The sequence below is a fragment of the Sinocyclocheilus anshuiensis genome, unplaced genomic scaffold (assembly GCF_001515605.1).
Source record: "Sinocyclocheilus anshuiensis isolate Anshui unplaced genomic scaffold, SAMN03320099.WGS_v1.1 scaffold2181, whole genome shotgun sequence".
NCBI lineage: Eukaryota > Metazoa > Chordata > Actinopteri > Cypriniformes > Cyprinidae > Sinocyclocheilus > Sinocyclocheilus anshuiensis.
In genome coordinates, this window is record NW_015552262.1 from 503,282 (window position 1) to 530,576 (window position 27,295).

Here is a 27,295-nt window from a genome sequence, read left to right on the forward strand (position 1 = left end):
TATTACAAAATCTTATTGACCCTAAACTTTTGAATAGTAGTGTATGTCTGTTTTGTTCTATGATTGACAGCATGCAAAACTTGTAAAAATATAAAAAAATATTTTTTTGTGGTCTCCCTACCCATTGTAGAACAGTTCCTGGTTTGAACCGTCTGACCCATTTCATTAATGGCTTCTGATGCTTGTGTCTATTTCAGGCAGTAATCAGTATGGCTCCATTCAGGGTCACACATCGGTGTCTAGTGGCAGTCTGTTGGATGACGACCACTGGCACTCTGTTCGGATCGAACGCTACAGACGCAGTGTCAACTTCACGCTCGACCAACACACGCAGAGCTTCCGCACCAACGGAGAGTTTGACCATCTGGACCTGGACTATGAAGTAAATGACAGATTTCAAATAAATCTAGATGTTTTGTGAAATCACAAGTGATTTATAGAATTATTCCTTATTAAATATGGTTTGGAGGTCGACCAGCTATATTCTTAAAGACATATTTTATCGGTATTATTTACTTTTCATTACTTGAAATAAAATTAAATGTGTCATAAAACAGAAGAATGCAACAAGGTAATCCAAGTAACAGGTTTATTGCAGGTTTTGACAGATACACGTGGATAGCAGGTGAGTGATTGGTCAACAGAGCAATGCTGAGATAGTTCAGTGAATAATAGTCTTATCTTTGTAGGTTTGGATGTGTTGGTGAGCCGGATCTGGAGGTTGGATGAATGGAAGAAGGTAAGTCCATGCAGGTAAGTGGTCAGGTAGCGTTCAGGAAGGAACAACGAGACCAGACAACAGTGAACTGAGGTGAGCGGTTAATAGTCTGTGCTGATTGGATGCGACAGGTGCAGGTGTGAACGAGTGGGCGGGGTGTAGGGGTCTGGTGCTGTGGATGTTGCTGACTTTGTAACAGTACCCCCCCTCCCCCTCCATGGGCAGCTCCTGATGCCTCACGGTGCTGGACGATCAGGGTGATTGGTGTGGAATTCAAGTAGCAGAGATGGGTCAAGTATGTCATCACGGGCAACCCAAGATCTTTCCTCTGGGCCAAACCCCTCCCAGTCTACGAGGTACTCTAGGTGACTGTCCCATCGTCAGGAGACTAGGATGGTGTTCACTCTGTATATGTTCTCCTCCAAAGGATCCATTGGAGGAGGAGGAGCCACATCATCAGCACCAGGCTCTAAAGAGGAAGGCAGCAGAGAATCAGTACATGGTTTCAACAGGAATACATGAAAAGAAGGTGAAATGCTGTAGTGAGGAGGAAGGTTTAGCCTGTATGTCACATAATTGATCTGCCTCTGGATTGTGAATGGACTGACATTGAGGGGACTCAGCTTGCAACAGAGCAGTCGAAGACGGATATCCTTGGTTGAGAGCCAGACCTTCAGCCCTGGATGATACTGGGGTGTCACTGATCTTCTAGCGTCAGCTTGGCTCTTGTGTCTCCGAACTGCCCTCTGCAGGTTGATGTGAGCTGAGTCCCAAACCCTCTCGCTCTCCTGGAACCAATGGTGGACAGCTGGAATGTCCAAAGGCTCACCTGACCAGGGAAACAGGGGTGGTTGAGAGCCGAGTATGCACTGGAAGGGTGTTAACTTGGTGGTGGCTTGACGCAGGGAGTTCTGTGCATACTCGGCCCATGGAAGGTAACAGCTCCAGCTGTCTTGATGTTCATGGCAATATGACCATGATATCCTGATGTTAAGCTGACTATGATTCCGAGTAACTCGAAGAAGGCGTTCCACACTCGGGACATGAATTGAGGTCTGTGGTCGGAGACGATGTCTTCGGGGAACCCAAAATGACGAAAGACTTGCTGGAAGAGGGTTTTGGCAGTTTCAAAGGCAGTAGGTAGTCCTTTCAAAGGAATCAACTTGCACGCTTTGGAGAAGTGGTCTACAATGACAAGGACACATGTGTGAGAATCCAAAGTAGGTAAGTCTGTGATGAAATCAATTCCAAAGTGTGACCATGGTGTGTTAGGTACAGGAAGGGGGGCCAGCTTTCCCTCAGGTAGGTGGCGAGGGACCTTGGATATGGCACAGACTGAGCATCCTTAGACGAACCGGGAGACGTCCTGGGCCATATTGGGCCACCAGTAGCAACTGCTGATGAGCAAGAGGGTTTGCTGGCTGCCTGGGTGTCCAGAGCCCAGTAATGTATGTCCATGAGGGTCAGACGGAGATGAGTTGGCACATAAATCAGTCCCTCGGGACCTCCCGGCGGATCAGGTTAAGGCCGCGCAACTTCCGCGATCTGGTCATCGATGGACCACTCAATCGGGCTGACGATGATGGCTGGAGGGAGAAAGTGTTCCGGAGGAGTTGTCTCTGACACAGGGTGGTAGACACGGGACAGAGTGTCCGCTTTCTGGTTCTTACTCGCTGGCCGGTAAGTCACAGTGAAATTGAATCTGGAGAAGAAGAGAGTCCAGGGAGCTTGATAGGTGATTAGTCTTTTGCCTTCCCAGAGATACTCAAGATTGCGGTGGTCAGTGATGACCTCAAAAGGATGTTTAGCTCCCTCCAGCCAATGGCACCACTCTTCTAAGGCAAGTTTGATGACCAGCAGTTTGTGGTTACCGATGTCATAGTTGTGCTCCGCTGGGGACAGCTTCTTAGAGAAAAAGGCACATGGATGGAGTTTGGGAGGCTCACCCTGCTGCTGAGACAATACAGCTCTATCCCAGTGGTGGATACATCAACCTTGACGATGAAGGGCAGTTCTGGATTGGGATGCACTTGGGTAGGAGTGGCACAGAAGGCTGTCTTGAGCTGGTTGAAGGCGTTGGATGCTTCAGAGTTCCAGGACAGAGACTTGGTATTTTTTTCATTTTTAGCAGATTTTTTATGTTACATATATCGTTTTTATAAATTGTTATTTCAGTTTTATTGATTGATTGATTGATTGATTGATTGATTTTAGTACATCATGTTTAACTATATATATATATGTTTTTTTCAGTTAATGTTTATTTTATTTCAAGTAACTTTATTTATTTATTTATTTATTTTAAATGGTTTTATTGTTAGTTTTAGTTCTGGTCTTAGGTAATTATAAGAACCCTGAACGGAAAATATGAAAATAACATCTAATTCAAAATGTTTCTAGTAGGCTAGTACCTCAATGATACTAAAAAAAGCACTGGTTTAACGGCAGCATTTCTGAACTGAACACATGCAATGTCAAATTTTTGGGGGTGAACTAACCCTTTAAGATCACAGAAGAGATATTAACAAAATGACATATTTGGATATTATGTAATAAAGCCTCAGTCCTCTCTCATCTTCCCTCTCACATTTCATTTACAGCTCCCCCCCTCTGTTTCATCATTTTACCCCAGTGCTGCTGGGATTTGGGTCTTTAGCACACAAATGATTCTGGGTGACATTTATTCAAACAGATAGATTGCGTAGATAAGATTATATTATTATATTAAGATTATATTATTATAGATGGTAAATGTTTCCATCACTTTCACTGTACCTCGGTGTCTATTCCCAGATTACATTTGGAGGGATGCCAGTGTCTGCCAAGCCCAGCTCAGGGGCCAGAGAGAACTACATCGGCTGCATGGAGGCCATTCATTACAACGGGGACAACATCACTAACCTCGCGCGCAGGAGAAAAGTAGACACCTCCAGCTTCGTACGTGCCAAATTTGCATGCCTATTTTTATCAAATGAACACCACAGAGCTCTCCAATGCCTTGTGGAGATAATTCAGGAGCTTCACAGAGGAATTGCTGTTGCTGGGTGTTACGTTGTTCCAAGACAAAGATATTTCTGGGACTTCTGCTGTAATCACAAAGCTGCTTGTTTTTTTAATTCTTGTTTACTTTTTTATTTACAGAAACTGGGACTGTCAATATATTAAAATAAATTTAAGTAACAATGTAAAACAAATAATTAAATAATTAAAATAAGTATGTTCAAATTATATTAAAATCTAAATAATTAAATTCTATCATTTCAGAAGAATAAAGAACTAAATGTTCTTCTGAGTTCAAGGATATAGGATAACGATAACTCACATATGCAATTTCACAGCAATTTCTACTCCATAAAATGTTTTGGAGCTTGACATAATTAGAAAACTGTGTATTCATTGTAGGAATTTCCATGAGTTTTTAAGATTTCCATCATTCCCATCATTTTTTCAAGGCCTAGAAATTCCTTAAAATATCCAGATTTTCCCAGACTCCAAGAACCCTGATTCTTAAATAAAAAGCACTGTTTTTTTAAAGTATTATAGTAATTATATTACTATTCTTGGATTTATTCTAGGATATGTTTTTTAATATTATTTAACCCACAAATGCCGATTTCTCAGTAGTTTCTACTAAAAATATTTTACAGATTTATTTTAGAGAACTAGAAAAAAATATTTGAGTTTTGAGATTTTATTCATGTCAATCACATTTCTGGGTCTAAAAATCTCACTTTTAAAAATTCCTGATTTAAAAACTCCTGGTTCTTAAATAAAAATGACAGTTTTTGAGAATAAATTAAGAAAAAGAATACGTTTTCATCTCGGATTTTAGCTGATTTAGCACATTTAAAAGCTTGTTTTGTCTTTATTTAATCATTTTAACCCTCAGCCCCCTGATTGAGAAACACTGCTCTAAAATATTTAATTACTTCTGGTTAAAGTCGACAAGAAATCAAAATTTCTTTTAATTTGCTTTCTTAATACATATTTTATGTATACTGTTGTTTTCAGTGGTTTCTCTAATTCGATTCTCTGTATTGTTTACAGTAATCTCAGCTCCTGAAGGTTTGCAGCTTTTATATTTCACATTAAATATTCAATAGATACAGTTCCTCTCCTTGCGCTGACCACAGTAATAAACAGAGGTTTCCTTCCCTTTCCCACAATGCTCTGTGTGTGAGGACAGACGTGAAGTGAGAAGTGTTGTCACTCTGTGTGCGTGTTCTGTGATTATTCACAATGACTACATAATGACTGGCGCTTATTGTCCACAGTCTCTTTCCGTGCTGGAAAAACCATTTTTTGCCAGTTTAAGGTGATTGAGTGGAGTTATGGTTGCTGCTTTTCCTGGTCCAAGGTGGTCTGCCAGCCTTAACCAGCTTTAACCACTGGCTGGGATTCCAGACATCTAGACCAGTGTAGACCAGCTAGAAACTAGACAAAACCAGCCACCACCTTAAGCTGGTTTTATCTGGATTTTCCAGTAGGGTCCTATCCAAGTTTCCTGATTAAAACTCCCTCTTAAATCAATCTGTCCTCTGAAATTCTACTGTAAAGTTGTGATCATTCCTGTAGCGGTGTGTGCTGAACTCCTTGATAATGCTTTCATTTGAAATGTTTCATAATTTTCATTTCATCTACTGTTCCCATTCCAGCATAACCTGACGTTCTCCTGCACGGAGTCCCACTCGTTCCCCGCCTTCTTTAACTACACCAGCTCCTTGCAGCTTCCAGGACGGACTGACGCAGACACGGTGTCGGTCAGACTGCAGTTTCGGACATGGAACCCCAGCGGTCTGCTGTTCTTTACCCCGCTCATGCCTGGAGGGGTGGAGGTCAGCCTGGTGGAGGGTAAAGTTACCGTCCACATCTACGTCACACTTGGCAAGAACACACGTGTGGACATATCCTCAGGTAACATCACACCTGAAGACACACATCCAGAGCTCTCTCAGTTTCTAGACTTTCTTTACAGTTTCAGCTTGAAAAATCCTTGTAGCAACACACTAGCAGCCATTTACAACACCTTATCTATCATATCAACATCTTGCCAACCCCTCAGCACATTAACCAGTGAAACACACACAAATAAATCAGATTTGTCATCGCTCATGCTAAAGCGTTTCTCTGCAGGTTCTGGTCTTAATGATGGACAATGGCACAGCGTTCACTTTCTGGCACTGGAAAGCATTGCCATGTTGACCATCAATGGAGACGAGAATCCAAAATAAAGGTTTGGGTTTATGCTGTGTATGTGTGTGTGCTGTATATATTTATGTGTATATATTTAAGAAATATTTACACACATAATTTATAATAATTAATAATAATTTATGCATTTAGCAGACGCTTTTATCCAAAGCGACATACAGTGCATTCAGGCTATACATTTTTTACCAGTATGTATATATATATATATATATTCATATTTATATGTGATTTATATTATACACTGAACAAAATTATAAACGCAACACTTTTGTTTTTGCCCCCATTTTTCATGAGCTGAACTCAAAGATCTTCATGCCTGGAGGGGTGGAGGTCAGTCTGGTGGAGGGAAAAGTTACTGTCCACATCTACGTCACACTGGGCAAGAACACACGCGTGGACATATCCTCAGGTAACATCACACCTAAAGACACACATCCAGAGCTCTCTGTTTCTAGACTTTCTGTAGAGTTTCAGCTTGAAACTAGCTTGAAACACCTTAATTATCATATCAACCAGTAAAACACACACACATACACAGATTTTGCCATTGTTTATGCTGAAGTGTTTCTCTGCAGGTTCTGGTCTTAATGACGGACAGTGGCACAGTGTTCACTTCCTGGCACTGGAAAGCATTGCCATGTTGACCGTCAATGGAGACGAGATGTCCACAGTGAGAGCTGCTCTCCCCATTCAGATCAGGACTGGAGGAGATTATTTTTTCGGAGGTAATTGTAGGAACCACCTCTCTGAAGTGTTTTTATTTGGAAAAAAAAAAATAAATAAAATGGTTTATTATTTTATATATATAAGTGAGCACTTCTCCTTTGCCGAGATAATCCATCCACCTCACAGGTGTGGCATATCAAGATGCTGATTAGACAGCATGATTATTGCACAGGTGTGCCTTAGGCACATATATAATATAAATAAATATATTTCTTAAATATATACAAGTTTTGTATTTATATATACATATACACAGTACACACACATACAGTATATTGTGTAAACACAAAATTTTATTTTGGACTCGATTAATCGTGATTTATCGATTTGAAATATCGATTTGAAATATATCCAAGATCTTCAAGAAACCTACCTGAAAAATTCTGTGCAATTGTTAATTGAAGTTAATTGATAAATAAAATATATTTATGACATTATTTTTTACAGCATTTTTACAAAAGTGCCTAAAACTTTTCACAGTACTGTAGCTTTGTGGGAAAGTTTCTTCAAGCATCACAGTTCTTCTGGATTTAGTCTGCCTCATTTTTTGTTTGTTTCTTCATGTCATTTCAAGACGAACTGGATGATGCTGAGATCAGATCTCTGTGTGGAGCACTGGCTGTTGTCAAACTCCTTGTGCAAACGCCACGACTGCCCCCTATAATATTAAATTCAATTATGATGGATACCTGAATGTATGCATCTTCCTGGGCAAGCTTGATCCACTTTTTATTTCCTTGTTGCCATGTGCAGGATATTTCCCGCGGACAGACCTTTCTCCGTCACAGCGCTCCTTTCAGGGCTGCATGCAGCTCATACATGTCGACGACCAGTTGGTCGACCTGCAGTCTGTGGAGCAAGGCATGCTGGGTAGCTTTGAGAACGTCAGTCTGGATATGTGTGCCATCATAGACAGGTAATGCATTCTCAGTATGGACTCGCACTGATGCAGAGACCCGATGTGAATTTTCATACAACCACAACTGTTTTACAGGTTTATGCATATTCTGCTTTATAAAAGTCAACATGCGCTCTCCTTACAGCATTGCTTTTCATATGGTAATGTAACATCTCTTTGTGATAAAGTCAAGCCCCTGTACCCATCCATATTCATTCATGAACCCGCTGCACTGCGCCCTCACGGATGACTCTGCAAACTAATGAAGAACAGATGTTTGCCTTTGTTCGCAGTGTTCTGATCAAAGCCACTGCTGTATTTTGATTGTCATTTTTGCTCAGTCCGTCCAAAAAGCAATAAGACGTTCCTGTCTCTCTCTCTCTCCAGGTGTGTGCCAAACCACTGTGAACATGGAAGCAAGTGCTCTCAAACTGGAGACACTTTTAAATGTGCCTGTGAAGGCACCGGATACTCTGGTGCCACCTGCCACAACTGTAAGCCATCTAAAATCATATCGCCCACATTTATTTGAGCATATTTTGATTATTATTTCTCTGAAGCTGCTTCTATGTAGCAATAGCAAATAGACTCTTGCTGCATCAATCAACACTTTGAGCTTCACAAGGAACTTTGTATTCTTTAGAAAGCCATTAACCTATTCGTGTCCTAAAAAACAGGGAAACCAAACCAATAAACATAAATATATAGAATAAATGTATAGCAATATATAGCAAAAAAAACAAAACATATAGCAACTCAGAGTTTTACTGAACCTTATAGAATAGAGATTTTTGGTTTGGAATTGTCATATGCTAGGATATTTATTTTATTGTTATTTATTTCGCTGACTGGTCCTCAGAAATGAAGCATTGTAGATTTTCTCACAGTGTTGGCTGTTTTGATGCTTACGCTGTGTGTTTCTGCAGCTGTGTACGAGCAGTCCTGTGAGGAGTACAAACACTTGGGCCGAAGCTCAGACACTTACTGGATCGATCCGGACGGGAGCGGATCCCTGGAGCCATTCAGAGTCACCTGCAATGTGATGGGTCAGAACAATATAAGAATATATATAAAATATTCAGAATATATATAAAATATTTCAAACAAAACACATTATCAGCAGGGTAATGTGAAGCATGCACATATAAAGTTGTATGTATTATATAAATATATTTAAATATATATTTCTATAAAAATATATAAAATATACATATATACAGTATATATATATATATATATATATATATATATATTTTTTTTTTATATATATGCCGTATATATATTTAAAAAATATAAATATATTTTTATTTACATTTTTCTATAAATTTAAAACAAAACAATATCAGTGGGTTCTTGTGTAGCATGCACATCTGAAGTTGTTAATATATTCATATCATGTGTTAATATATTCATTGTCATAACGAGGAATACATTAACACATAATCTCCCACATTCACACATCAGTGACCCCTTTGATATCAAAGAAATGACTAAATTATGACTGTTTGTGGTGCAAGAAACCTTACCTAACATTATAAAACTTACTATTATACAACCTTACTAACATAATATGTTTCGTTTTCTGTGTACACACTGTTTATTGTCGAATATATGATTAAAATGTGATATTACTCCTTTAAGCAATAAATACATCCAATGGCTTCTCCAAAGTTTTAGCACATTTTTTAATTGTCAGTGTCACTGTTTCTCATTTAAATGAGCGCATATTATAGAAATATATTAATGCCTGAATACCCGCTGACTGGTACACTTGTATATGTGTATTTCAGAAGACAAAGTGTGGACAACTATTGTGAATGACCTTCCAGCTCAAAGCTCTGTGGCAGCGGGTTCCAGAGCTGAAGACAAGACTGTGCTCACACTCAATTACAGCATGTCTGCTGAACAGGTGACTCTTAAATCAGTGTGGATTTAACAATGAAAACTGTTACACCTAACCAACAGATGCTGGATATGGTGCTCACCTGCAGAGCTGCTGATGTTTTTGTGATTCAGGTGAACGCCGTCACCAGCAGTGCTGAGTTCTGCGAGCAGCATGTGGCGTACATGTGCTACAAATCACGCCTGCTCAACTCACCAGGTAAATGATGCGGTAGAAACTCATGGCTCTCATAAGAAAATTCAAAATGAAAATGAGCTAAAAATGTACTCACTCTCAGGTCATCCAAGATGTAGACGAGTTTGTTTCTTAATCAGATTTAGAGAAATTTAGCATTCCATCACTTGTTCACCAGTGGATCCTCTGCAGTGAATGGGTGCCGTCAGAATGAGAGTCCAAACAGCTGATAAAAACATCACAATAATCCACAAGTAATCCACACCACTCCAGTCCATCAGTTAACATCTTGTGAAGTGAAAAGCTGCACATTTATAAGAAACAAATCCATCATTAAGGTGATTTTTAACTTCAAACTGTTGCTTGCTGCTAAAATACCCACAATCCAGGCCATAATTATGCATATAAATATGAGTCCATAATCCATAATATTGCTTTCTCCAGTGAAAAAGTAATCTTGTCTGAATCAGGAGAGAAATGTGCTCAAATTTACAAGCAAACCGTTTACAAGCAAAAACAGTCTAAAGCAGTTCTAAACAAGTATGTGGGTGGATTTTGATGTGAGAGGACAACAGGGGATGGACTTTTCACTGGAGGAAGCGTTGTTATGGATTATGGACTCATATTTTAGCCATAAGTAACGTTTTGAAGTTAAAAACATCTTAATGGTGGATTTGTTTATTACAAACATGCAACTTTTCACTTCATAAGGCGCCCATTCACTGCAGAGGATCCGTTGATGAGTAAGTCATGTAATGCTAAATTTCAAATTCCAAATCTGTTCCAATGAAGAAACAAACTCATCTTCATTTTGGATGGCCTGAGGGTGAATACTTTTTTAGCAAATTTACATTTTCAGTTGAATTATTCCCTTAAGATCTTTTTTTTTTTTTAGATGGGTCTCCGTCCACATGGTGGGTCGGCAGGGGAAATGAGAAGCACTTCTACTGGGGCGGCTCAGGACCAGGTGTGCAGAAATGTGCCTGTGGCATTGAACGCAACTGCACAGATCCCAGATACTACTGCAACTGTGATGCAGATCTGAGACAATGGTGAGATCTCAGTCTCTTCTCATTTTGCTGAAGGAATCTAGTAGGACTTACATGTTAGATGGCATTCTGCAGAAGACAGAGAGAAAAGCCAGCTGTACACAATCCTGGTGGCCTCATCGTAATATTGGATGCTTTGATTTTCCAGGGTTTGTAGGAATTGCACACTACCATACTACGTTTTTGCAGTAGCATTTACTTCCATTCAAAAGTTTGGGGTCAGTAAGATTTTGTAATGTTTTTTTAAGGGAAGTCTCCTATGCTCACCAAGGATGCATTTATTTATTGTGAAATATTGTGAATAATATTGTGAAATATTATTACAATTTAAAATGTAATTAATTTCTACTTGAGTATGTTTTAAAATGCTGAATTTTCAGAATCATTACACCAGTCTTCAGTCATCCTTCAGAAATCATTCTAACATGCTGATTTGATGCTTATTAAACATTTCTTATCATTATCATTGTTGAAAACAGTTGTGCTGCTTAGTATTTTTGTGGAAACCATGATCATTTTTTCAGGAATCTTTGATGAATACAGTAGAAAGTTGAATGTCTTTAAATGTCTTTACTGTTACATTTGATCAATTTAATGTGTTCTTGCTGAATAAAAGTATTAATTTCTTTAAAAAGAAAATCTTAATGACTTTAAACATTTGAATAGTGACTTACATTGTGCATAACATGCAAATTTCCTTTATGCATGGAAATGCAATGTGCTCAACTTAAATTTTCATAAACAACCACAATTTTCAATATCGCCTCCTTGACCGTAAAAAACGCATACTTACCATATTTATGTATAACCGGATGCCTTTCGCTGAATTAACGTAATAAATGATTGCACATTTTTTACACACTAGACAGTGTGCAGTATGTACTATGCAGTAAGCAGCACTCAGCTCCTCTCTGCTGCATTGCACAATGCTATATTGCCCCCTTGTGGTCCATAATTCTTCCTCTGCATGGTGTTTGTTTCTCTAGGAAAGAAGATGCTGGTATGTTGATGTATAAGGACCATCTGCCTGTCAGTCAGGTGGTGGTTGGTGATGTTCACCGCTCTGGATCTGAAGCCAGACTCACTGTTGGACCGCTCCGCTGTCAGGGAGATCGTAAGTGCAGACATGCTCTAAAATGTATCAACTATCAACATAGTTTAGCCAAGTAGGACATGTTACTGGATCACCATTTTTTCTTGGTCCGATGACACAAACAGTTACAGGTCTATCCACAAAACTAACCATAACCTACCCTTAAAATCAATGTGAAATGATAGGTTGATAGCATCAAATTATGCTTAATGCCGCTAGTAGCATAGAAATTGCACACTGCAGCTTTAAATTTGACCAAAACAGACATCTACTGAGTTGTCAGTGGGTTTCTTTTATAGGTCACTTCTGGAACGCAGCGTCCTTCAACACACCTGCATCTTATCTTCATTTTCCCACCTTCCAAGCCGAGACCAGCGCAGACGTCTCCTTCTATTTTAAGACTTCAGCCTCACATGGTGTCTTTCTGGAAAACCTGGGCAATCCGGATTTTATTCGCTTAGAACTCAAATGTAAGTCCACATACTGGTATCACCTCATCTTGAGTTGGATTGCTGTAAAGCCCGTCTTATCTGCATATTGTTAAGAACTGTTCTTTGAGTTTCTTGAAGGAAATTACAGTTATCTTTTCACCGGTGTTACTTTGTTTACAATTATAGCATTATACTATTTATACCTAAATTATAGTATTTATATATATATATATATTCAGTTTTCATTTTAATTGTTAGTTTTAGTTAGTAATTTTAGTACTTGAACTTGAAGGCAACATTTCTAAAGTGTTTTTTTTCTCTAAATTGTAGCATTTATTTCAGCTTCATTTCATTCAATTTTTATTTTGGAATTTTTAAAACAACCTTTAATAATTTTAGTTAACAGTAACAACACTGCTCTCCACAGCTGCTACAGTGGTGTTGCTCTCATTTGATGTGGGCAACGGGCCGGTGGAATTAACCGTACGCTCATCTACACCCCTCAATGATGACCAGTGGCACAGGGTGGAGGCGGAACGGAATATTAAAGAGGCCGTTTTGCGATTGGACAAGGTGCATAGGGAGGCGCGGTCAGCCCCGCCTCAGGGCCACACCCACCTGCAGCTCTTCAGCCAGCTGTTTGTAGGTAAGATCTCCGGCTGATGATTGGGAAGTAGAATTTTAGCAAGAGAAAACATGTCTCTTATTGTGTATGTAATTTTCCTTATTGTAAAGCGTTAACGTTATATCTCGTTATGTCTTTGTTGCTGTAACACTTTAGGTGCCTCAGGGGGGCAGAGAGGATTTCTGGGTTGCATTCGTTCCCTAAAGGTCAATGGAGTGACACTTGACCTTGAAGGGAGGGCAAAGGTCACACCAGGGGTGAGGCCTGGATGCTCGGGTCACTGCAGCAGCTATGGGATGCATTGCCAGAATGAAGGGAAATGTATGGAGAAATACAACGGATACTCGTGCGACTGCAGTCTGACTGCCTTCGATGGGCCTTTCTGCAATGATGGTATGGACACTAATCTTAGAACATAAATAATTCAGTTCAGTTTCACTTGGCTGTAATGGGCAACAAATATATTTCAATGCACAAATCTCATCTTTTAGGAGTAGCATAAAGATGTCACCAAAGCTGGACTACAAGCCACTTTGGATCAGTTTTGCTTAGTTCATATTCAGGGCTTGACAGTGAAACCATTTTTTCTTATTTACATTTACATTTATTCATTTAGCAGACAATGCAACTTTGTGACTAAAACTAGATGTGTGCAAACTGTAAAATAAAAAAAAAACTATTCATACAGTTCTTAAAGTCTAAAAAATAAAGTTTTATGGAATTTAAGGACATAAAAATAACAGATTATAATAACAAAGTCTTAAAATAATAATTATAATAAGAGGTCTTAAAATTATAGATGAAAAATAGGAATCATAATGTGATTAACGTGATTATTAAATTTATGATTTCAGTAAATAAATCACTTTAAAAAACTATAATTTAATTCACAAAATAATATTGTGAACATTTCAAAATAAGAGTCCCTGTGTATTTGGTTCTTATTTATAAATAAAAGTCCCACGTTATTCGTTTTTAATCTGTTTATTATGGGATGTGTATATATATATATATATATATATATATATATATATATATAGAGAGAGCGAGAGAGGGAGAGATGATAGATAGATAGATAGATAGATAGATAGATAGAAAGATAGATAGGTTATTACATAAACATTAAATATACTTTGAAGCAGAAATATTTTAAAATGTAGTACTTTTTTTATTCTAATAAATTAAATCATTGTTTGTAAATGTCTCCTTGTATCAATTTTCAGTGCACCCCTACTTTAAAAAAAAAATAAAAATTTTAAACCTTACAGTAGGAGCACATGTGTTAGGACAAAAAGTAAATGTCAAGCCCTGTTGTTGTCGTCTGTCTCCACTTTAGATGTTGGAGGGTATTTTGAGAGTGGGACCCTGGTGCGCTACGACCTCATGTCTGAGAGCAGCTCTTCTCCTGCAGTGAAGGAAGGCAACTCTGGAGTCCTGAGCGCAGTGGGTAATCTGACCCGTGAAGAGCTAAGCTTTAGTTTCAGTACGTCCCACACACCTGCAGTCCTCATCTACATTAGCTCCAAGACACAGGACTACCTGGCCGTGGTGCTGCGGCACAATGGTGAGACACGTTCACGTGTTTAGAGCTCAGATTTAACGTTTATTTTCTCTCTTTTTTTAAGTTTATTTTATTGAAATTAATTTTTTTTATTTGTTGTAGTTTTAGTTTATTTAACGATAGTAACTCTGCTTAGACGCTCTTAAAGGGATAGTTCACCCAAAAAATGAAAATTACCCCATGATTTACTCACCCTCAAGCCATCCTAGGTGTATATGACATTCTTCTTTCAGACGAATACAATCAGAGTTACAATAAATAATGTCCAGGCTAATTCATGCTTTATAATGGGAGTGGATGGTAGCTCAAAATTTGAAGTCCCAAAAATTGCACCCATCCATTATAAAAGAAGTCCACACTGCTCTAGGGGGTTAATAAAGGCCTTCTGAAGTGACACGATGCGTTTGTGTAAGAAGTATATCCATATTTACAACTTTATAAACCTTAATCTCTAGCTTCCGCTAACTGTCGTATGCTCGTTCACGAGAGAGTGGCGTCCAACGAATGACGTAGAAAGTAGGCGTAGCATAAGCTCCGGTGAGAATACGCTAGTCTCGTGAGAAACAAGTTTTGTTTACAGCAAAGGCAAACCAGTGTCCTCTTGGCTTATATCGAAATCCTCCGACATTTTTCTTTACTACTTTACTATTTTCTTTACTACTAATTCGTGACCGGTGTTTTGTTTTGCTCTCTCCTCTGCGCTTCCACATTCGTCACTTCCGCGTTCTTCATCGCGTTTGCCTACGTCTTGCGTCATCCTCTGGACACCACTCTCTCGTGAACGCGCGTACGGCAGTTAGCGGAAGCTAAAGATTAAGATTTATAAAGTTGTAAATATGGATATTTTTCTGACACAAACGCATCGCGTCGCTTCAGAAGGCCTTTTTTAATCCCCCAGAGCCGTGTGGAGTTTTGCTCTCTCCTCTGCGCTTCCACATTCGTCACTTGCGCGTTCTTCATCGCGTTTGCCTACGTCTTACGTCATCCTCTGGACACCACTCTCTCGTGAACGCGCGTACGGCAGTTAGCGGAAGCTAAAGATTAAGATTTATAAAGTTGTAAATATGGATATTTTTCTGACACAAACGCATCGCGTCGCTTCAGAAGGCCTTTTTTAATCCCCCAGAGCCGTGTGGACTTCTTTTATAATGGATGGGTGCAATTTTTTCGACTTCAAATTTTGGGCTACCATCCACTCCCATTATAAAGCATGGATTAGCCTGGACATTATTTAATATAACTCCGATTGTATTCGTCTGAAAGAAGAATGTCATATACACCTAGGATGGCTTGAGGGTGAGTAAATCATGGGGTAATTTTCATTTTTGGGTGAACTAACCCTTAACACTGATGAAACATTGTGTTTTCCCTCAGGTACTCTACAGATCCGCTATAACCTGGGAGGACTGAGGGAGTCGTTCACGATCAGCCTGAATCATCGTAACATGGCTAACGGTCAGCCTCACAACGTCAACCTCAGCCGACAGGACAGACTCATTCAGCTGCAGGTACTGCATCTGTCTCCATGGAGCCACTAGATAAAGATGGTTTCACAGTTCAGATGAATCTGTTTTATATTAGATAATGACAATTCACTGGATTTATGAGTCTGTCTGTGAGTTGCAGGTGGATCATTATCCCACAGTAAGCTACACTCTTCCTGAAGCCTCAGGCACTGAGTTCAACCTTGTAAAGACCGTTTTCCTAGGAAAAGTTTTTGGTAAGTAGGCTATTATGCACATACAGTGGGTACGGAAAGTATTCAGACCCCCTTAAATTTTTCACTCTTTGTTATATTGCAGCCTCAATATGGGGTGCTGTGTGTACATTAATGAGGAAAAAAAATTAACTTAAATGATTTTAGCAAATGGCTGCAATATAACAAAGAGTGAAAAATTTAAGGGGGTCTGAATACTTTCCGTACCCACTGTATATTAGCATGATTCAGGGTTTTAAGTATTCTATTGACAAATGTTCCTTTTCCATACTACCGTCTCTCATGCCCATCAAGGCTGCTTTTATTTGATTAAAAAAAACAGTAAAAACTAATATAGCGAAATATTATTACTTTATATAGCACAGATGTTGTAGCACAACATCATTACTCCAGTCAGAAATCATTCTAATATGCTGATTTGCTGTTCAAGAAACATTTCTGATTATCATCAATGTTGAAAAACGTTGTGCTGCTTAATATTTTTGTAGAAATCTTGATACATTTCTCAGGATTCTTTGATGAATAGAAAGATCAAAAGAACAGCATTTATTTGAAATAGACATCTTTTTTTAACATACTGTCACTTTACTGTCACTTTTGATCAATTTAATGAATCCTTGCTAAATAAAAGTATTAATTTCTTCCAAAAAAATCTTACTTACCCCCAAACTTTTGAACAGCTTTGTACTAGTTCATAAAATGAAAGTGAATATATTAAATATGATGAAAAACAGTGATATGCTCTAGAAATTAATTACTACTTTCTATAGATGTCAAATAGATTTGTCTATTCTTTTGTCTATCTATAATGACAAACTCATTCATACATTTAGGTTTTAGTATTTTTGACAAGGAATAATATTATGGAATAACTTGGCTGAACTCTTGTCACATAGCGTAAAATGATGTCATAATCCATATTGACCAAGAATACATGACTCGCTCTCCTGCTTCTCCTGGAAGTCCTAACATCATCATGTGAAAGCTCTGGGTTCTGCTCCTGATTTCAGTCCAGTCTCCAGGTTTTCCTGCAGACTTTTCTAGCAGAGATGAGCCGCATTACACACACAGAGCAGCTGAACGTGTGATGGGTCTGCATCTACACTCAGACAGATACAGCTCAGTAATATGGTTTAAAGGCTATTTGTCGCTTCAGGGTTAGACAGAAGGAAATCTACAGTTTGTTAGTCAGGTTTACACATTGGCGGACTGAGAAAGATACAGACAGAAAAGAGAAATCTGGTGTTTTGCTTTGAGTTGCAAGACCTGCTACGTGCTGGGAAGATATACGCAGTTCCACATCTGTGATCGCAAACAGGTAACATGTTCATAAAATGCTTTATATTCAAAATATTAGCATATGTTTTTTAGGTGTGATGATTTTTTATTTATTTAGTTTTGGAGCCGGGTGTTTTGTGTGATGTTTAGTAATATATTGGAAGAAAAGATGAGGATAATCAAGGACAGCACAGGTTTTCTCTCTTCTCACATATATAAAAATGCATTAATCTGTTCATGTTCATGTTCATGTATGTTGTAAAAACAAGGCTTTTGGCTTCCAGTGTCATGTTGTTTGCTTTCAATCTTGTCTAGTTTTGCAGATGTGATCTAAGGCAGACTATGTCAAAATCCACTTTTTTTATATTGTTAACCCCATAACTGTGGCATATTGCTTTTATAAAACATTGACACTGCTGTTAAATAAATAAGTTATATATGTATATATAGTAATAATCACAAGAAACTATTTATCTGACAATGTTCGGCCTATGTACAATATACAATACTGTTCAAAAGTTTGGGGTCAATATGATTTTTCTTCTTTTTTTTAAAGAAATTAATGCTTTTATTCTGCAAGGATGCTGAAATTGATCAATAGTGACAGTAAAGACATGTGAAAGCTTATGAAATATTTCTATTTCAGATCACTACTAATCAAAGAATCCTGTAAAAAAAAAACTGTATCACGGTTTCCACAAAACTATTAAGCAGCACAACTGTTTTCAACATTGATAATAATAAGAAATGTTTCTTGAGCAGCAAATCAGCATATTAGAATGATTTCTGAAGGATCATGTGACACTGAAGACTGAAGTATATAAATGCATCATTCATTCATTCATTCATTCATTCATTCATCATTCATTCATTCATTCAAGTAATGATGCTGAAAATTCAACTTTGCATCACAGGAATAAATTACATTTTAAAATATAGTTAAATGGAAAACAGTTATTTTAAACTGTAATACTATTTCACAATATTACTGTTTTTACTGTATTTTTGATCAAATAAATGCAGACTTTATAAAGAGATTTTTTTCAAAAACTTGACCCCAAACTTTTGAATGGCAGTGTAGACGATATTGTAGATTTGAAATCTTAGATTCAGATTTTAGATAATTCATTTTAAAACACCTGTCCTATAACCTTTATCATGGCTTTCACACTCACTCACAATTGTTTCCGCCTTCTGATATTTTCTGCTGTTGTCTTTGTCTTTCAGAAACAGGTCAGATTGATCCAGTGTTGATAGAGCGATATAACACCCCAGGATTCGTGGGTTGTCTTTCCAGAGTGCAGTTCAACCGCATCGCCCCGCTGAAGGCCGCCCTGAGGACCGGAGTGCCCTCCACAGCCTCCATACAGGGAGTCCTGGTGGAGTCCAACTGCGGGGCGTCTCCACTCACAGTACAACCAATGTCTGCAGTCTTTGACCCCTGGCACCCAGATTCAGGTAACTCGATGATTAAAAGCTCTTTATGGTGTTATTTTGCCCCTACATGTTTTAAAAGAATAGTTCACCCAAAAAAATTTAATTTGCTGAAAATGTACTCACCCTCAGGCTATCCAAGATATAGATGAGTGTGTTTCTTCATCAGAACAGATTTGGAGAAATTTAACATTACATCACTTGCTCACCAGTGGATCCTCTACAGTGAATGGGTGCCGTCAGAATGAGAGTCCAAACAGCTGATGAAAACATCACAGTAATCCACAAGTAATCCACCTGACTCCAGTCCACCAGTTAATGTCTTGTGAGGCTGTTTTGGGCTGTTTTTGCTTTTAAACCTGATTCTGATTTAGAGGATCTTTTCACAGGAGAAAGCAATATTATAGACAGAGGACTCGTATTTTAAACAGAAGCAATGGTTTGAAGTTAAAAATGTTTTAATGATGAAATTGTTTCTTACAAACATGCAGATTTTCACTTCACAAGACATTAACTGATGGACTGGAGTGGTGTGGATTACATTATTGTGATGTTTTTATCAGCTGTTTGGACTATCATTCTGACGGCACCCATTCACTCCAGAGGATCCATTGGTGAGCAAGTGATGTAATGTTACATTTCTCCAATCTGTTCTGATGAAGAAACATACTCATCTATATCTTGGATGGCCTTAGGGTGAGTAAATTTTCAGCAAATTTTCATTTTTGGGTGATCTATTCCTTTAAGGGCTGAGCTCATGCTTGAAGTGGAAGTTGGTTTCTCCAGAGACTGAAGATCTAGAACACTGAGCCTCCAGTGTAGATAATGGGAGCATTTGCCCCTTTGTGTGTTTTCCTTATTCAAGCAGTTGAATCAATATCTTGTCATTTGTATAGGAATGTGACTGAAATGTGGTTGAGAGATAAAAGAAAGAAATCAATGTTCAGATCTGAATCAGCAGGATATTATAAAGATCTTTGTCAGACGTGAACTGGAAAACCCCTTAAGGGAAACTAGAGAGGGATATTGAGGAAAAACGTTCCACTTCATCTTTTACTCTTGAGCAGAAAAAAAAAATAGTTACAGAATTTCAATATGAATCTGATGCACACGAGGAAATGTATTTCTCTCTTCTGAAGAGATCTTTCCTGGTTGACTGGAAGAAATCAGATTTTTAGTAAAGGACATCTGTTATCTCTTCCCTGTAGAGAGGATTACTGCGGTACATTCCTGTTTGTGTGTGTGTGTGTGTGTGTGTGTGTGTGTGTGTGTGCGTGTGTGTAACAGGTTTTTTCTGCATTGTTGCCACAAGAAAGCACCAGTGAGGTTTGTGTGAGGGTTAGTTTCATGTGTAGGTTTAAGGAGTGGGAAACACATTAACTCATTATAGGAACATTAAAGATAATCTTAAGTCATATTTTTCATCTCAAGTTCGTAGTTTAAATATTCCTGTTGAATTAAAGGGTTAGTTCACCCAAAAATGAAAATTCTGTCATTAATTACTCACCCTCGTGTCGTTTCAAACCCATATGACATTTGTTCATCTTCGGAACACATATTAAGATATTTTTGATGGAATCTGAGAGCTGTCTGACCCTGCATAGACAGCAATACAACTTTTTGCTTTTAAACCTGATTCTGATTTAGAGGATCTTTTCACAGGAGAAAGCAATATTATAGACAGAGGACTCGTATTTTAAACAGAAGCAATGGTTTGAAGTTAAAAATGTTTTAATGATGAAATTGTTTCTTACAAACATGCAGATTTTCACTTCACAAGACATTAACTGATGGACTGGAGTGGTGTGGATTACATTATTGTGATGTTTTTATCTGTTGTTTGGACTCTCATTCTGACGGCACCCATTCACTGCAGAGGATCAATTGGTGAGCAAGTGATGAAATGCTGAAAGTCTCCAAATCTGTTCTGATGAAGAAACAAACTCATCTACATCATGGAGGATGAGTACATTTTGAGCAAATTTTAATTTTTGGGTGAACTACTCCTTTAACCGTTTACATTACAACATTACTTTAGGGAAATGTTTTTTTTTTTAATGTAAGCTGCTTGATTTGTGTGTTTTTGTTCTCCACAGAACTGATCGGAGGTTTCTCTGTGTACGAAGCTACGAGAATACTTTTTGTGCGCAAAAAAAAACCAAAATCGACTTTATTCAACAATTCGTCTTCTCCGCGTCACCCTGTAGCGCCATTTTGGAGAGTATCTGCTGGACGTAAACAGTGTATGCTGTTCTGTGTCAGATCTCCTTGCAAAAATATCTTAATTTGTGTTCCGAAGATGAACAAATGTCTTACAGGCTTGAAACAACATGAGGGTGAGTAATTAATGACAGAATTTTCATTTTTGGGTGAACTATCCCTTTAATGTTACACCCCTAGATTCTATTCCTTTTGATAACATTTATTATTATTTTCTTAGTTAGCTAGGTAGTTCTTAGTTATCTTGTAATAAAAACAAAATTAAATAAATAATAAAATAAATTATTAGAATAATAAATTACATTTAAAATCTGTTATTAGTATTATTATTAATACATTAAAATAATAAATGTATATTAAAACTCTAAACAGTTCATCCATTTATAACTGAAATTGTACAATATTTCATATTAATATTTATATATAACATTTCTAATTTAAATAATATCGTAAGTATTATTATGTGTTATATATTGCATACAGTTTGTATTATTTTACTTTATTTACTTAAATATCTCAGTATACACAGCTAAACTTCAAATGCATGGGAATATGAATTCGCTGATTTTGTCATATGAATAAAACTAAGATTGAAATAAGAGAGGGGATGAGCGATCTTGTGATAGATAGATGTGTATGTGTGTGTGTGCTTACACCCATGACACTGAGTACCTTGAGCTTTCATAGATATTTGTGGAGTATGACGTTTGGAGCCTGTGGAGACGGCAGATGAAAAGAGCAGAAGGTTGGTCTCAGATCTGCTCCCCTGCCAACAGCAGCCCACCGACTCCTCCTGAGAGAAACACTCGAGCGTGTGCACAGATACACTCATCTGCCCAGGGTGTTCCACTAACCTTCTGTACTTCATCTATGCCAAGAAATCCAATGAAAGGGATTGTCAAAGTTTAGAGTCATAAAACAGTGCTCTTTTCTCTTTCTTTCAAGCCGGTGCCCAGTTTCCATTCAACGAGGAGAGAGTCAGCCGTGATGGCGTCAACAGAGACTCTGCAATAATTGGAGGTGAAATATACTGTTCAAGTTTAATGCTGCTACACATTTTAACTTGCCTCAGTTTTTTTTTTTAATCAAACCACAGTTAGGCTGTAAATATGCTAGTATGGAAAAACAAAGCAGGGCATTAGAAATGCATGTTATCAGTGCTAACATTTTCATAAAACCTATGTTTTTGGACTGCTTAATTTTTAATGTCATGAGAAAGCGATTTTTTTTTTTTTCAAGACAAACTTTGAAGGACTTATTTTGTAAGATGGATCCAGGAAAGACTTTTACAGTTTTTATCACATGTACAGTACATTTAAAGAATGTTTTTGGACTTTATAAAATGTTTCTATGTGTTTTATTGTTTGTTGAATCTGTATCTTCTATGATGATATGGCAATAAATTTAAATACAACCAACCAGCAATTATATTTCTTAGGCTTTGACATCTTATCATTGTTGTAGAACATTTCTAAACTGATTTTAATGACGATTCATCATTACAATCATGATTTTAATATCATTGTATAAAGAAATGATATTAATATTTATCATATATTCTCATATAAAAATGTAATATAATAAATATGATTAAAGGGTTAGTTCACCCAAAAATGAAAATTCTCTTATTAATTACTCACCCTCATGTCGTTCCAAACCTGTAAGACCTTCGTTCATCTTCGGAACACAAATTAAGATATTTTAATATTCTCATAGCTTCATAAAATTAAAGGGTTAGTTCACCCAAAAATGAAAATTCTGTAATTAACTACAACTACGTGTTGTTCGAAACCCGTAAGACCTTCTTTCATCTTCGGAACACAATTTAAGATATTTTTGATGAAATCTGAGGGCTCTCTGACCCTCCCATAGACAGCAAGGTAACTACCACGTTCAAGGTCCAGAAAAGTACCAAGATGATCGACAAAGTAGTCCGTGTGACATCAGTGGTATGAAAAAATAACGACAACTATAAAAATAACTTTATTCCACATTTTTCGTCTCTACTGCGTCACTTTGGATGCGCGTTCACGACAGTATCATGACGCGAGCGTGTGGCAGCGCTGACCCAGATCCGGCGTGATGATGTATAAAGTCGTTATTTTTGTTTTCTTTGCGCAAAAAAGTATTCTCGTAGCTTCGTAACTTTACAGTTGAACGAAGGTCTTACAGGTTTGGAACAACACGAGGGTGAGTAATTAATGACAGAATTTTCATTTTTGGGTGAACTATCCCTTTAAAATAAGTACAGTTCACTCATTAAAATAATATGATATAATTTCATCATGTTTTATCATTGGTGTAGAACATTTCTACACTGACTTTAATGATATGATTCATCATTACAATCATTATTTTAATATCAGTGTCTAAATATATAACACTAATATTGATATTATATAATAAAATATAATAGTAAAATATTAAATAATATAATAAAATATTAAAATATCAATATAATAAACATTTAGACTGATATCTAGACTGCAATCTTTAAAATAATAGTCTAATTTCATAATATTTTATCGTTGGTGTAGATCATTTCTGATTTATCATTACAATCGTGATTTTAATATCAGTGTCTAAATATATAACACTAATATTGATATTATATAATAAAATATATTAAAATATTAAATAATATAATAAAATATTAAAATATCAATATAATAAACGTTTAGACTGATATTTAGACTGCAGTCTTTAAAATAATATAGTCTAATTTCATAATATTTTATCGTTGGTGTAGATCATTTCTGATTTATAATTACAATCGTGATTTTAATATAATTTCTCACTCATGTAGGCATCATCGCAGTGGTGATTTTCAGCATCCTCTGCATGCTGGTGTTCCTGGTGCGTCACATGTTCCATCACAAGGGCTCCTATCACACCAACGAGGCCAAAGGGGCGGAGTCTGCCGACTGCGCTGATGCAGCCATCATCGTGAATGACCCCGCCTTCACAGAGACCATCGACGAAAGCAAGAAGGAGTGGTTCATTTAGCCACACCCCCTGGGAGGGGCTTCGGTCTCTCACATGAGTACCCTGAGGGATAATTTAAAAAGGTCATTCTGAGATTTTTGAGCAGCCAATGTGAAACGGACACTTGGCAAGTCCATTTGGACCACGTCTGTGCACTGACTGGCATGTCTGTTCTGTAATTATGTTGTATGTACGTGAATACAGCACAAGGACTTCTGTGAGATCAAATTCATCCCATGCACACGGCTGGCATATTCCATATGGGACGACGGTAAATAAAACAAACAACTGATGCATAAATCATTGCAATACTGCTGGTCTGTTAACAAATGTGTGTTCAGCAAACATGAATGCACCAAATACTCCAATAGCACAAAACGGAATGTGTCCAAATGATGCATAATTATGTTTCTGATAATGACATTTGATTGTATTTAAACATTTTGTTGTCAGCATCTTCAGGACAATAATATATTGTAGCATGGTAATCAGCCAATGGCATTCTGAATCATTCATCAATGTTAATGCAGCACTTTTATATCTCATGGTAAATGTTCTTTATAGTTATCAGAATTCAGTGTTATTTATCTGTTTCTCCATAAGTGCTTGTTCGAACTCTATGGAAAACATGGCAGGCGTTTTAGATGGGTTTTTATAAGGAGATGCTCTTAAAAACATGAAAGCTCTAGATAGAGAGTTTAGTTCAGATGTGTTCAGTAGTAAACGATCATGAACGGTCCATTTGCTCCAGTGTCTTTTAATGTGCCTCAAAGGTTCAAGGTTTCTTCTGGCCAAGCATGGATTTTGTGATAAATTTGATGACCCTTACATGTTAATATGGAAGAAAGATTACTTTTTTGTGTGTTTGCAGTTTTAAAGCACTGCTCATTTGAAATCAGCAGCACAAATTTACATACAAACCATTTTTAAATATTGTCATCATTGTGCTCGGTTAAGTCATTTTTTATTTCTTAAAGGGACAGTTCACTCAAAAATTAAAATTCTGTTAGCAATTACTCACCCTTGAGTTGTTCCAAACCTGTATGAGATAAAGTGATATTTTGAAGATCAAAAGATATTTTGAAGAATGTGGGTAACCAAACAGTTGATGGTCCCCATTGACTTCCATAGTATTTACTTTTTATACTATGGAAGTCAATGGGGTCCAACAACAGAATTTTCATTTCTGGGTAAACTATCCCTTTAACTATGTCTGAATCACACAATTCTGTATTAACATGGTCTCATAAGAGTTTGTTTTCTCCACTCATGTGAATTACTAACAAAAGTATTATTCAACCATCAGATAGATTACAAAACCTGGTTTATAATAAAGCATAATGATAATGTTGCTTTCTGTAAATGTTGAGTTGTTCCATTAATTATTAATGTGTTTAATGTGTCTCCATGCATTACCAATATATCAATTGGTCCTTTAAATGAACATAATTGCTTATTTATTAAGATTCGTCACATCAAATTTACTTTGTGATTTTATTATAAAGTAATGCAATCATTTGTTCTTGTGTTCTCTTTTGAAAATGCTCATGTGTATGATGAAATGTCATTTCATGTTGAGGGTTGTTAAGAAACTGATGCTCCAATAATGAACACATTGCAAATCTCAATAAACTACTGAATTGTTTTTGTAACAAAAAACAACAACAAAAAAGACTTGTGTTTATTAATATGGCCCTCTCATTGTGATTATGATAATGCATTCCAGTCTTATCGAGGCCAGATCCTACACTTTTTGTGATTTTATCTATTTACCTCTAAAGTCCGCTTTTAATGTTAGTCAAGATTTCTTGCACCAAATTGCTTAGTTTCAGTAAACAGTCTGGTTATTTAATATCTAAATGTATGTCTACATTGAACTATTAATTCGGATTCTGTAATGTACGGTGGTGGTGCATGGAAAAATGATGGTATCATATAGTAATACAATGATACTTTGATACATATACTGTATACGAAATAAGATGATTACCATATATGATTATTATCACAATTATTAATTACTCAGGCGGAACCTTCGACCACCGCTGCTGTTTTCGAGCGGCCCGCACGCTGACGGAGCTCGTCGCTGTTTCCGGGGGACCGTGTTTCCGTGAGCACGCGCTGACGGAGTATTTCTGTGTTCGTTGTTTCGGTGTCGTTCTTTTTATTTTATTAGTAATAAATAACGTTCGCCGCATACGTGTCACATATATAAAACGGGATATTGTTAATCAGGATCTGGAGCGGTGTTGGAGATACATGTTTAAGTGTGTCGTTCTTTCTGGATGATGGTAAGAGCGCGAGATTAGCGGTTAGCTTTAGCTTTAATCCTGAACACAAACACACAGAGTTAATAGCGCTCATTAATATATTATTATCATAAGTACTACTGCATCATGTACTTCTTTTCTCCTGACTTGTATTAACGGATCTCTAGGTGTTTTACGGAGTATCTGTGGTGTGTTTTGAGGTAAGGCCTCAGCAGTCAGATTGTATTTACATGAAGGACATATAATTAAGCAACTTTTAATTCTGTGTGTGGCATTTTTGATGGTGGGAGTGACCTATACTGAAAACATCAACATTAGGCTCAAGTCCGAGCACAGTGGTAGCTGGTAACACATGAATCGCTCTCACTGGCTCTGCTGATGTGGTTGCACATGATGAACTGCGAGCGACCCGACAAAACTACATCTGTGAGAAATGAAGCTAGCTGTCCAGTGTTGACCTGTCGCTCCCTCTGAGTCGAGGACAGGCTCTCATGAACATCATGCAGTGAGGGTCAGTCAAATGAGGAGATTGTTAGAGTTCAGCAGAGATCATCAGACATCTGGAGGGTCAGAGATGAGAATTCAGAGTTTAGCAATGAACTTGATGACAAACAGGTAATAATTGCAGCATTAGTTTGAACCATAATTTCTATATGTGTGTGTGTGTGTGTATATACACACACACACACATACATACATATAATTTTATCTATTATAGATATATTTGTTATATTTGTAATCACCTTTTCCCCCTTCAACCCTCTACAGACACCTTGGCAACTGAATCGCCATTGGCTAGTACATTTTTTTTTGTTTACTCGCCAGACTGAAATACTATAACTATATATATATATATATATATATATATATATGTTATGCCATTTTACAAACATATATAATGTTTGTAAAATGGTACAGCTTTTTAAATATCTGAAAGTACACTCTTAATATCAGTCAGTCAAGCATTATAATATGATAATCAAGTATTATTTAATAATAGAA

The 27,295-nt window shown here is 37.2% G+C and overlaps 2 protein-coding genes across 2 annotated transcripts in view; both read left to right on the forward strand.

Moving 5' to 3' along the window:
- LOC107663527 (contactin-associated protein-like 2) overlaps positions 1 to 24,977 on the forward strand; it is a 47,754-nt gene extending 22,777 nt beyond the window's left edge. Inside the window, exons 7-26 of the mRNA XM_016453759.1 lie at positions 198 to 382; positions 3,512 to 3,655; positions 5,374 to 5,632; positions 6,505 to 6,654; positions 7,409 to 7,571; positions 7,941 to 8,047; positions 8,480 to 8,599; positions 9,344 to 9,462; positions 9,570 to 9,654; positions 10,526 to 10,682; positions 11,666 to 11,793; positions 12,072 to 12,242; positions 12,631 to 12,849; positions 12,985 to 13,221; positions 14,165 to 14,392; positions 15,764 to 15,897; positions 16,016 to 16,109; positions 18,612 to 18,842; positions 21,984 to 22,058; positions 23,845 to 24,977. Of these exons, the coding sequence (XP_016309245.1) occupies positions 198 to 382; positions 3,512 to 3,655; positions 5,374 to 5,632; positions 6,505 to 6,654; positions 7,409 to 7,571; positions 7,941 to 8,047; positions 8,480 to 8,599; positions 9,344 to 9,462; positions 9,570 to 9,654; positions 10,526 to 10,682; positions 11,666 to 11,793; positions 12,072 to 12,242; positions 12,631 to 12,849; positions 12,985 to 13,221; positions 14,165 to 14,392; positions 15,764 to 15,897; positions 16,016 to 16,109; positions 18,612 to 18,842; positions 21,984 to 22,058; positions 23,845 to 24,044 (3,206 nt within the window). The 3' untranslated portion in view covers positions 24,045 to 24,977. The remainder of the gene's footprint in view (positions 1 to 197; positions 383 to 3,511; positions 3,656 to 5,373; positions 5,633 to 6,504; positions 6,655 to 7,408; positions 7,572 to 7,940; positions 8,048 to 8,479; positions 8,600 to 9,343; positions 9,463 to 9,569; positions 9,655 to 10,525; positions 10,683 to 11,665; positions 11,794 to 12,071; positions 12,243 to 12,630; positions 12,850 to 12,984; positions 13,222 to 14,164; positions 14,393 to 15,763; positions 15,898 to 16,015; positions 16,110 to 18,611; positions 18,843 to 21,983; positions 22,059 to 23,844) is intronic.
- A 1,087-nt stretch (positions 24,978 to 26,064) lies between these two features.
- The window catches only part of LOC107663526 (cullin-1), a 15,446-nt gene continuing 14,215 nt past the window's right edge, over positions 26,065 to 27,295 (forward strand). Inside the window, exon 1 of the mRNA XM_016453758.1 lies at positions 26,065 to 26,314. The gene's annotated coding sequence lies outside the window, so the exon portion shown is untranslated. The remainder of the gene's footprint in view (positions 26,315 to 27,295) is intronic.